Here is a 12,359-nt window from a genome sequence, read left to right as displayed (position 1 = left end):
TAATAGGGTCAATGATGTGATCTGAACTACTTGGATTTAATGTCTAGATTGCTGAGAGGAAGGGGCACAATTTAAACATGCTTGAAGTATAATCAATTATATTATTCTTTTCTGTGTACTAAATATGTATGTATCAGCAACTCTACTTGGTAGAAACAACATAAATATATACAAAGTAGATGCTAAGCATGCTCTGAATTTTCAATTTTATTTTTAGAAAGCACAGCAGCATCTGTATTCATTACACCTCAATTACCTGCAAAGCCTCCAGAAATCGGAAAGATCCCAGTCTACGACCCCTGGGAACCAAACAGAAGGTGGAATTGTGCAATAGTTCACGATAATCATACCTAGGAAAGAATAATTAAGAGGTTTATGGAAACTCATCCATTTAAACTCAACTCAAACAAGTTTCAACCTTCTCAAAATTCATTTTTGGGGTGTTACAAGGCCAGGATTAATTACCCATTCCCAGCTTCCCCAAGTATCTTTGCAATGCAATTCCAGTAAGTAAAGTGTCTGAGACTGACTGAATATCTGAAAGCATATATGGGAATATTTTCCACCAAAAATGATCAAATCAGTTAAGTTTTTAAAGTGACATTATAGCAGCTTCTTATTCACTTACTAGCATCTGTTTATTTCCAGATTTTGTTGACAAAAATGTATTCAAATACCAAAACTGCCATGGTGAAATTTGAAATTCATTTTCTCAAATTACTTCAGGCTCCAGGTCACTAATAATCACAAAACTTCGGATTCTAAACAATGGATTCTTGAATTGGGCAATGCTGGAGCCTCCAGAAATAGGTCAGTGAGCCTACCCAATTAATAATCAAAGAAAACTGACCAGGAAGCTGCCAGTTCAATCTTTGATCTGTGCTAAATTAACAGAGAGCTAAAGGATCAGTAGAGAAGTGATATTTAGTTGCAGAATTAAGTCAGATTTGCCTTTCATTAAGATAAATCAAGGGCACGATCCTCAAACGCATGTTGAAATGCTGCAAATTTCTGCGTTTCTCTCACAACTTTTGGGTCAACTTTCTTTTATGTCCTCTTCCCTAAATGGGGCTCAGATCTCTAGCAGCTCTAAGCTTCCCAGCACCAAGCCAATTCTAACCAATAGGAGAGGCAAAACAATCTATAGTATGCTATGCATACGCACATGAAAATTAGAGTAAGCCAATTTTCTACTTGGAATATTCCAGTTAGTCTGATTGTACTGTACAAAAAAAAATATTGAAGCAATCACACGACTAAATTACCCAAGAAAATATCACTTCCAAAGAATTAATGGCACCTCTGTAAGGATAAATACAAATTAAACCACACATTATTAATGCAACTGAAGACCTTAAAGTAGAAAGAGTGCCTTGAAGAAATGGACTTTGGAAGAATTTAAAGTACAAAATGAGACTTACAGGTAGAAGCAGGCACTTCACAGACTGACGGATATTACAAAATCGAGCTCAACTACTGTAATTTACCAGTTATGTAGCACTTCATCAAGATAAAGGATCAGTAAATTGTTCATGCTCTGGTATTTTGCTCAGTAAAAAGAGGCAACATTTTTACAAGTTTTGTAACAGGAGAATAGAACCAAGATTATCAGTCATCCATAAATAGTCATTATAGAGGATGTGACAGGTGGAGTCCAATAAAACTAGACAGAATAAGGGGGGGGCGGAAAGAACTGGGGGGGGGGGGGAGCAGGAAGAACGAGGGGGGAGCAGGAAGAATGAGGGGGGAGCAGGAAGAACGAGGGGGGAGCAGGAAGAACGAGGGGGGAGCAGGAAGAACGAGGGGGAGCAGGAAGAACGAGGGGGGAGCAGGAAGAACGAGGGGGGAGCAGGAAGAACGAGGGGGGAGCAGGAAGAACGAGGGGGAGCAGGAAGAACGAGGGGGAGCAGGAAGAACGAGGGGGAGCAGGAAGAACGAGGGGGAGCAGGAAGAACGAGGGGGGAGCAGGAAGAACGAGGGGGGAGCAGGAAGAACGAGGGGGGAGCAGGAAGAACGAGGGGGGAGCAGGAAGAACGAGGGGGGAGCAGGAAGAACGAGGGGGAGCAGGAAGAACGAGGGGGAGCAGGAAGAACGAGGGGGAGCAGGAAGAACGAGGGGGAGCAGGAAGAACGAGGGGGAGCAGGAAGAACGAGGGGGGGGAGCAGGAAGAACGAGGGGGGGGAGCAGAAAAAACAAGGGGGAGCAGAAAGAAGGGAATCGAGAATTTCATGGTGGATGGAGGGCAAACGAGAACAAAGTCGTAATGATTCACTCTTATTGCCAAGGATAAATGCAGTAATGCTTCAGGAAATCAAACATACTAAACATGGGTGATTAACTAAGGTAAGTTGAGGTGGAAAGATAGTGTGCTATGTACGCTCTTAACAGCCATAAAATGGTTTCTTCATTTAGTCAAAAGTGAGGCACATGCAGGGTCATCAAATTGAAGACAGTTTGAAGAAATGGAAATCAAAGGGAATTTCACCGTACTGAGTAGCAAGAAAGTGTTCTCTAGTGCTGTTTGTTCATGAGGGTAACAGCAATCTGTTAACATTAGCAAGTTGAGATGTATAAATTAATAGGAACCTGTTAAAATGCTCCACTCTTTACTTGAAAAGTCTTTGTGGTCAATGGAAACTTTAAAAGACAACAAAACAGACTGCCATTGAATTTGGAGTTAAGCAGGAGCCTGCTTTGTACCCAGCAAAGGCTTTAACCGACTTAGAAACATATAATGCTGAAATCAATGTAATGGTATAAAAAAAAGTTTCCTATTCACCACTCCGCAAAATAAATACTTGTTTTAAGGTAAATCACCAAACACAGAAAATATTTTAAAAATTGCAACTAATTGTGATACATCTTAGGTCAACCAACCAACATAATCTTGTATGTTTAAGAAGGAACTGCTGTTGCTGGAAAAATCAAGGTAGATAAAATGCTGGAGAAACTCAGCGGGTGAGGCAGCATCTATGGAGCGAAGGAATAGGTGATGTTTCGGTCGAGACCCTTCTTCAGGGTTAATGGGGGCAGGAAGAAGAAAGGAAGAGGCGGAGACAGTGGGCAGTGAGAGTGAGTCCCCCCTTGTCCTCACCTTCCACCCTACCAGCCGCCACATACAACAGATAATCCTCAGACATTTTTGCCACCTCCTACGGTATCCCACCACTGGCCTCATCTTCCCATCTCCTCCCATTTCGGCTTTCCGCAGAGACCGCTCCCTCCGTAATTCCCTGGTTAATTCGTCCCTTCCCACCCAACCCATCCCCTCCCCTGGTACTTTCCCTTGCAACCGCAGGAAATGCTACACTTGTCGCTTTAGCTGTACTTGTTGAGTCCATCCAAGGACCCAAGCAGTCTATCCAGGTGCGGCAGAGGTTCACCTGCATCTCCTCCAACCTCATCTATTGCATCCGCTGCTCTAGGTGTCAGCTGCTCTACATCGGTGGGACCAAGCGTAGGCTTGGCGATCGTTTCGCCCAACACCTTCGCTCAGTTCGCAATAACCAACCTGATTTCCCGGTGGCTCAGCAATTCAACTCCCCCTCCCATTCCGAATCAGACCTTTCTGTCCTGGGCCTCCTCCATGGCCAGAGTGAGTCCCACCGTAAATTGGAGGAGCAGCACCTAATATTTCGCTTGGGTAGTTTACACCCCAGTGGTATGAACATTGACTTCTCCGATTTCAGGTAGTCCTTGCTTTCTCCCTCTTTCCTCTCCCACAGCCCACTGTCTCCGCCTCTTCCTTTCTTCTTCCTGCCCCCACCATCCACACATCAGTCTGAAGAAGGGTCTCAACCCGAAACGTCACCTATTCCTTCGCTCCCTAGATGCTGCCTCGCCCTCCGAGTTTCTCCAGCATTTTTATCTGCCTTCAACGCAACCTCATATGATAGATACAAAACTCTGGAGCAACTCAGTGGGTCAGACAGCATCCCTGGAGAGAAGGAATAGATGACGTCTCGGGTCGGCACCCTTCAAATAGTTTAGACCAGAAACGTCATCTATTCCTTTTCTCCAGAAATGCTGCCTGACCCGCTGAGTTACTCCAGCATTTTGTATCTATCTTCGGTGTACACCGGCATCGACAACTCATTCCTACACAATCTCATATGAACTTCCCACCTCAATCATATGTCAGGTGGTGTTGCCGGGGAAGAGAAGGGAATGTGTTGGGAAAATGAACACTTGCATTCATCGCAGCCCTTTCCACAACTCTAGCCATTTGATTCATGACCAATTTAAAAAAGTGAGAAGAAACCTTTAAACTTACATTACCTGGTACACAAAATAAAATCAGACACCACTTAATTCAGGATCTGGTATCTTTAAAGTTGTGGTTTAAAAAAAAAAATCCTTCTAACAATCAGGAGCGTTTCCCGACATATATTCTGGCTGTAATGCCATTAACTGTTCCAAGCAGATTCTTGCTTCCTCCAGCCACCCTCTACCCTCCCCCATTCCCAACCATTGGCTGTATTCATTCTCAGCATTCCGTTACGCTGAGAAAAGTTTTAGCGAAGGCAGCCTACATTGCAAGTGTAGTTAGTAATCTGCAATGGCATGCATTCCTCTCCAAAATTAACAGCCAAGTTTGTTTTAATCACTTCATAAAATACCATTAGCCCACAGATGCCAGAACCCTTCAGATTCATGAGGGAAATCTTTCAAACAAGATCCAAAAGCATTCAAAAGTCAACAAAAAACATGCAATATAGAGAAACAGAACCTAGATACCACCAGGTAAAAAAAAGATATGCAACATCATTTAACTTATTATGTCGAGGGAGGTGGTCAATCAGGTAATATGGCACTAGCCTTTATGTGAATTCAAACTGAGTTGTGTTGTGCCAATAACTGAAACTTTCTAACCTGGGTGACATTGTACAATAACTATTAAATAATTGCTCTGCAACATCCATGTCAGGCTTTTAAGGTAAAAGGTTTTTTTTTTTTGCCTTCACACTGCGTAACAAAATATACCTACACAACTATGCAAGGGTTTCGGCCCGAAACGTTGCCCATTTCCTTCGCTCCACACATGCTGCTGCACCCACTGAGTTTCTCCAGCATTTTTGTGTACCTATGCAAACATTGATTCAAATATAACAAGCTTTGTTGAATATTGGAGTCATTCAAGAGGAGGGTTTTGCTGTAAATATTATTCACCCAGGTAGACACAAAATGCCAGAGTAACTCAGTGGGACAGGCAGCATCTCTGGAGAGACGGAATGGGTGATGTTTCGGGTCGAGACCCTCAGGGGAGGGGGTGGGACAGAGATAGAATGTAGTCAGACACAGTAAAACTGGTGGGAGAACTGGGAAGTAAATGGCCCTTGTTTCCCTCTCTATCCCCTCCCCAGTTCTCCCACCAGTCTTACCGTCTCTGACTACATTCTATCTCTGTCCCGCCCACTCCCGACATCAGTCTGAAGAAGGGTCACGACTCGTTTTTAGGTAACATCTGTGTTTCTACCTATATTAAATATAAAGTGACAGGTGACCCACACATTATGGAGGAGTTGCGGTCTTATCAAATGGTCTGTATCACGATTCTTGGCAACATGAAACCCCTTTTCCTATTTAATCCTATATTATGTGTTGGTGTTCCTACAGATGTTTTTACTCTCGAAGTCATTTTATTGACGATGACAAAGTGACCCACTGCCAACATTTTACAGCTGGGGCCGACTTTAGATTCCAGGGAAAGAAGGAAATCGGTTAGTCATTCAATACTGCGGGGCAATAAGATTTGCATACGAGTCATCATGTCGATTGGGTCTGTACTCACAGAAAAGTCCCTCCCTTGACACGCACTCTCCAGGGAGCACATGAACAGATCTCTCAGAGCGCAGAGCTCTTCATCTGCACAACATTTTCTCTAACGTGCAAGGCTTTTGGATTAGGATACGATTTAGAAAGTAAGGATATCAGAGACAGGGATGGGATTCGAAGATCAGAGATTATGGAAGAAAGATAGAGTTCAGAGGATGATGGATTAAAATGCCGTGATTTAGCAGAAGTGAAAGCAGAGGAATTACTTTAAGGAGCTAGTGCAAGAGCTGACCATAACTACTGAATCTCCTCAAAATGCAGTGTCATAGAGAAAGCCTTGTAACTGAAGAGCACAGTGGTGCTGCATGTTCTCAGACATGAACAGGCATTATATGGCAAAGGAGGGACTTGGCTGTGACGGCAAGTTTCCCACGGTGACCCATATCCAAATCTTATTGTCCAGCACTCTTTAAAAAATGACAATCTGTTGTTTCTTAAGCATTTTGGGTTTACTTTCCTTCCCCACCACCCACACAAAAATCTGTAAGAGACAAATTTATTCCATATCTTAAATTCTTGTGAATTTAGTATGGGTGATTATCAGCAATTGGAAAGAGCATAAGGTAGACACAAAATACTGGAGTAACTCAGCAGGTGATTCACTGATTTACTCCAGCATCTGCAGTTCTTTCTTAAATATGGAAAGAGCATAACTCTGGTTTGACTGTATATGAATTTAGATGTTTACAGAAAGATCTCCAATGATAACTTTAAATAAAATGTTTATGTAAAGCATTTATATATTGATGATCTCTCAGATGGTTTCAAACGGATTTATACAGCACAAAGGAAATAGCTCTCACCACTCAGAAGTTAACATGTAATATGTAGGAAGGAACTGCAGATGCTGGTTTGCACCGAAGATAGACACAAAATGCTGGAGTAACTCAGCGGGACAGGCAGCATCTCTGAATAGAAGGAATGGGTGATGTTTTGGGTCGTGAAGGGTCTCAACCTGAAATGTCACTCATTCCTTCTATCCAGAGATGCTGCCTGTTCCGCTGAGTTACTCCAGCAAGTGTGTATCTTAACATGTGTAATACAATCAGTTACTTCGCTAAAAGATAAAAATCAAGTGGCTAGCTTCTAGAGCAAACGTACAAACAAGATGTTCCTAATCATTTTTCTCTCCTGCCATCCATTGTAGTCAACCGTACTATTTTTGTAAAATTATAATAATTACTGGACAGATTATATGCTGTAAATCATGTGGCAATCTGCAGGAACATCTTCAAGGCATTGCGACTCATTGTGGATTATGTCAGGTGGTTACTCCGACAGACTACCAATGTCATTTGCTAGAATGCCTCATCACCAGAACTTCCAAATATTTTTCCAAGATTTTTGCCCGGCTGTAGCTGAGGAATGCCTTTCCTGTCAAATCCTTCAATAACCAGGTTCAATAACCAGTTTCAGTGCCACGCTATAATGCCCCCAAGGTGTATGGAGTGAGGAATGAAACAAGATAGTCTTTCACTACATCTGTAATGATCCCTGGAAAGGTTTTAGGATGCAAAATTCACTCAAATAAGACTACAAAATGTTCACAGGGACACACACCAAGGCAATCATCAACTACTCTGCAAGATTATCAACTTGGTGATAGATGCACTTTGGCCTGCCTATAACCTGGTCTTCCAATGCAAAGAGCTATCCAGAATGTTGCAACTGACACACTCTTGAACTACATGTTGGAAGGACACAAGGACATCTCTATGCAGCTTCCCAAAAGCCTCCATGGGGAAAGGCCAAGGTTTAATTCTACATGCAGAATTTCAATCTTCCAGATGAATGAGATTTGATTTGCACAATGAAGGATGACAAATAAGTGCACATTATTAGCAAATATTATGAATAAGATGCATTTTTGCTTAAATGCATATTATAAATTCCCAATGCAGTGCGCTATTCAACATAGCAGACCATCAAATCAGTTTACTAGAGAATAGCTTTCACAGCTTTGAATAGATATATCTCAATATTGAGCCATTCACATCTCTTTAGAAAAATATTATTTAGCTCTTCAACAAAATACTACCAACAGTGTCAGCAGTCTCACAACAGCACAGATGGGAATAGTCTTTTAATGCAGACAGAAACAAAGTCAATAAATATTTGCTTACAAAATAATCTTCCGTCTTAGACCAGTTCCAAGTGCCGTTAATTTCTTACACTGCACATATTCTATACTAAACTACATTAAACATCACTCCAACTATTGAAGAAAGCAAGATTTTAGTTGTACTGGGAGTCAAGGCTCAAAAACAAAAAACTGCAGATGCTGGAAATCTGAAATCAAAACTAAAAAGGGAAAAAACACACAGCAACAGGCAGGATCTGTGAAAAGGCATGTAATGGGCCTGTCCCATTTAGGTGACTTTTTAGGCGACTGCAGGACACTATGCGGTCGCCACATGTTCACGGTTGGTTGCCGGGGAGTCGCCTTCATGGTCGCGAGGAGTTCCTGCATTCTGGGAGCTAGTCGCGGCCTCATTATGGTCGCTGTGAATTTTTCAACATGTTGCAAAATTAGCAGCGACCAGAATGAAGTCGCCATGGAGAGTAGCGAGAATTCTCGTGTCGTAGGTGCAGTGGGTTGCCAGGAGGTCGAAGGCTGTTGTAGGTTCTCATAGGTTGCAGCCGGTGAATTTCATTGGCTCATTGGGGATTAAAAAAAGCAGTAGTTTTCAGAACCAAGGATAATCGACCGGTAATGTTAATGTCCACCGCGCTTCACAGCCTTGTATCTCTGGCTTCTTAAAAGTTGTCTCTACTCCTTCTAGCCCCTCTTAAAGGACGTGTCCCTTCCTGTACAATGTGCTTTCACCCTCTTAATTACAGCGCCAACCTTCCTGTTCATCACGTTGTGCGTCTGTATCACATTGGCTTTGCACCGTGTGAATTTCACAGACAGCGCTCCCCCCATTTCCGAAATGTCAAAACAATTTCATTTTCACAGATGCTGTCTGATCTGCAGAGTTTTTCCAGCATTTTCTGTTTTGTTTTAATTTCACATCTTGCATGATTTTAATTCAATTACAGTCGGAATTAATTAGGTTTATTAATGCACCGGAGAAGGTGGTTGAGAGCACCCTCTTGGTATAGCGGCAGAATTATCACCATTGTACCTATAGGGACGACATTCCACGATTCTTATCAATGATAAAAAGAAAATCAAGTTCAGGTGAAGTACAACCTGGAAGGAAACTTGCAAGTGGCTCCATTCCTATGATCCACAGCTACAGCTTGGTCTGATGAAGTTACACATATCCAGCAAGCATGGTGCTGTGTTTCTCAGTTTCAGTTTTATTTGATTCCCCCACTCTCTCCTCTGTTCTCATTTATCACTAATCCAAAATTGGGAAATTCAATGTTCATACCACTAGATTGTAAGCTGCTCAAGCAGAACATAATGATGTTCCTCCAGTTTGCGGAAGTGGCCCAGGATAGAACGGTCAGTATGGGAATTGGAGGGGGGAATAAAAATGGTTAGCAACCGGAAGATCCAACAAGCCTTGACAGATCAATTTACAAGGGGATCTTGATCAGCTGGATAAGTGGGCTGAGGAATGACAGATAGAGTTAAATTCAGGTAAGTGTGAGGTGCTGCACTTCGAATAGTCAAATCAGGGTAGGACCAGAGGAGTGTAGGAAGGTACTGCAGATGCTGGTTTATACCGAATATAGACACAAAGTGCTGGAGTAACTCAGCGGGCCAGGCAGCATCTTTGCAGAAAATGGATAGGTGACGTTTTGGATTAGACCCTTCTTCAGACTGAAGCCCAGGTGAGGGGAGGGAGTCCCAAGGTGACCAACGCGCCATACCGATGGCAGCGGCCTGAAGAAAGTGCTGTCCCCAGATGCTACATCATGAGCCTCAATCTTGTCACTGGACCCTGCGGTGGGTGAAGAGCTCGTTGGTGCACTATGCAATTCAGGGGTGGGGTTGAAACACAGGGCTCTAACTGGCCAGAGAGACGGTGCTAACCATGGGTACATCGGCAGGTCCATCCGCTATATCCGAAATCCATTATGAAGGGGTCCGCTGGAATGAGGATTTATTGTATATATTTGATTTGCAGAATCTGTTAATCTTTACCACTCACCAAATGAAAGCAATAATCTGGATTGCTGAGGTAGATACATTGTTAACCTTGCTATAAAAGGCCCCATGTTGTCCCTATCTTTTGCATTTAAAACATTGGTGCACGCAAGATTTAAAAATAAGAATACAAATCACCACTTTGGGTAGTGAATGGAAAACCTTGCCACAAAGAGCAAATCTCAATTCTGATTTCACAAGGAATTAAATGTATCAGAATGCAAGGCATCTCAGCTATGCAAAAGGTCATGGTAGTCTGCAGTAACTAAGCAACATTTTTCAAAATGGTAGCAATTGCATTCAGTAATCCTACTTTATTTACACAGCAGCCAAATGGTTGAAGAGTTTTAAAATTTAAATCTCAGAGGTCAATCTTAAAAACTATTAATTTTGCTAATAGTTATTCCATGCCTTCTGAACAAAATTAATTCCCATATTTCCATTAAGAATGCAATAGCTAATAGAATTAGAACCCATACAGTCATCTCGCTAGTCAGTAAGATCAGGGTTGGTTCATTTTCTTCGAAATTAAATAAAAATGCAATAAATGTTGTACTTCAGATATCAAAATAGAAATGCTGGATAGGTGCAGCATTTCTGGCAGCATTGTGAAGAGAGAAAAGTAAACATTCTAGGCCAAATTCATTAATAAACTGATAATGGTTTTAAGTACAGCAGGGAGGGTAAGTGCAAGTCAGCAAGAATAAGATTTATAGCAAGGAAGATTAAGTGAGAAATGGGATGATGGCATGGGTTAATTACGGAATAATAAAGGACACCTGAAGCAAAGATAGGTCTAACATTGGTACAAATAAGAGAAACAGATTATCTGAAATTGTTTAGAAAACTCATTCCTGCAAGGCTTATATTATGACAAACTGAAAAATTAGGTGTTGTCCCTAGAGGTTAAAATTAACGTCATTGAAACACTGCAGGAGGCAGAGTGTACACATGTGTATCCCAAAAGCCTTCATCTACGTTGCAATATGTTTCTCAATTGGAGAGGCAACCACATCAGGAACAGTGAACATAGTATAGTCAAAACAGTGGAAATAAAGCCAATAAATGCACAACTCAATTAAGTATCCCCTCCATTTGTTTGAAAACAATGTATGGCTGGGCAATCAAGGGATAATGACACATGGTAGCCATGATGAGGTCTTGTCAAAATGCTGGTTTAACCTGTATTAACGCAACACATCACTTTAAGTTAAGAATGGCGTCTGCGATTAGGAAAAGCCATCTACAATCGAGCACAAAGTTGAAAATTACATACCCACTCAGGAGGTCTGCATGTAAAGTTATGGTTAGTCTATATGTCTTAATATTCACTCCAGATAGCATTCACTCATTGAGAGTGGTGTTATTGTGATTTTCGACTTGCATTTTAAAGAACAGCCATCTTTTTATGATTGAATATTGTTGAAACGCAACAGAACAGTTCAATATTTGATATTTGAATCTGCAATTCTTTGATGACTTGAATGGAAAAATGCTGTTTTGCTCCACTATGCTAGTAAATGAAAGGTTGCTAGGCTGTGGGAATCTTGCAGGATCCGAAATGGAAGGGCAATGTGAGCACGCAAGGAAGCATCAGGTTCTTAAAGCGAGGGGACATGTGGACACTACAGGAACAGGATCTCTTTCACAAAAACCTCCAATACTCCATCCAGAACCAGTGTGCTTTATTTTTCAGTTCCTAAGAAAACCTGCAATGCTCTATGTGCCAACTACATTTTCAGTGGAATTAAGTGAGGAGCATAGAAAAACTTTCCATGGAAATGGTTTCTAATTAGCATAGCAACATGACATTTTAAGACTACGGGTTTACATAGAACAACAGTGTAGTACAGCACAAGAACAGCTTCAGCCCACAATGTCTATGATAAACATGTTGCCAGTTAAACTAATCTCCTGTATCTAAATGTGATCCACATTCATCCATACTCACGTGCCTATATAAAAGTCTCTGAAATGCCACCATCATATCTGCCTCCACTACCACCCCCGTGCAATGCATTCCAGACATCCACCACACGGTCTAAAAAATAATTTGCCCCGCATCTCATCTTTAAAATTTGGCTCTCTCACCTTAAAGCCATGCCCTCTAATCTTTGACATTTCCACACTGGTAAAAAAAAGTTCTGACTGTCAACCCTATCATGTCTCAATTGTATGGTATGAGTGCAGGCAGGTGGGACTAAGGGAAAAAAGTTGTTCGGCACGGACTTGTAGGGCCGAGATGGCCTGTTTCCGTGCTGTAATTGTTATATGGTTATATGGTTATATACAGGTTGAACACTGATTTTGCAGAACCCTTGGTTCCAGAGCCTTTCTGGATTATCTGGACCCATGCAGAACTCTGGGACTTCACTCTACTAATTTCCATCCAGCATTCAAATTCACTTGGACAATCTCCCTT

General features: G+C 41.8%; 1 protein-coding gene across 1 annotated transcript in view; it reads right to left on the bottom strand.

Moving 5' to 3' along the window:
* Window positions 1-12,359, bottom strand: part of ext1 (exostosin glycosyltransferase 1) — a 127,579-nt gene that overhangs the window by 51,874 nt on the left and 63,346 nt on the right. Inside the window, exon 2 of the mRNA XM_033019206.1 lies at window positions 257-350. Within this exon, the coding sequence (XP_032875097.1) occupies window positions 257-350 (94 nt within the window). The remainder of the gene's footprint in view (window positions 1-256; window positions 351-12,359) is intronic.

This window comes from Amblyraja radiata, chromosome 4 (genome assembly GCF_010909765.2).
Source record: "Amblyraja radiata isolate CabotCenter1 chromosome 4, sAmbRad1.1.pri, whole genome shotgun sequence".
In the NCBI taxonomy this organism is placed as follows: domain Eukaryota; kingdom Metazoa; phylum Chordata; class Chondrichthyes; order Rajiformes; family Rajidae; genus Amblyraja; species Amblyraja radiata.
The sequence above is the reverse complement of the archived record's forward strand: the minus strand, read 5'-3'. Positions and strand labels throughout refer to the sequence as shown.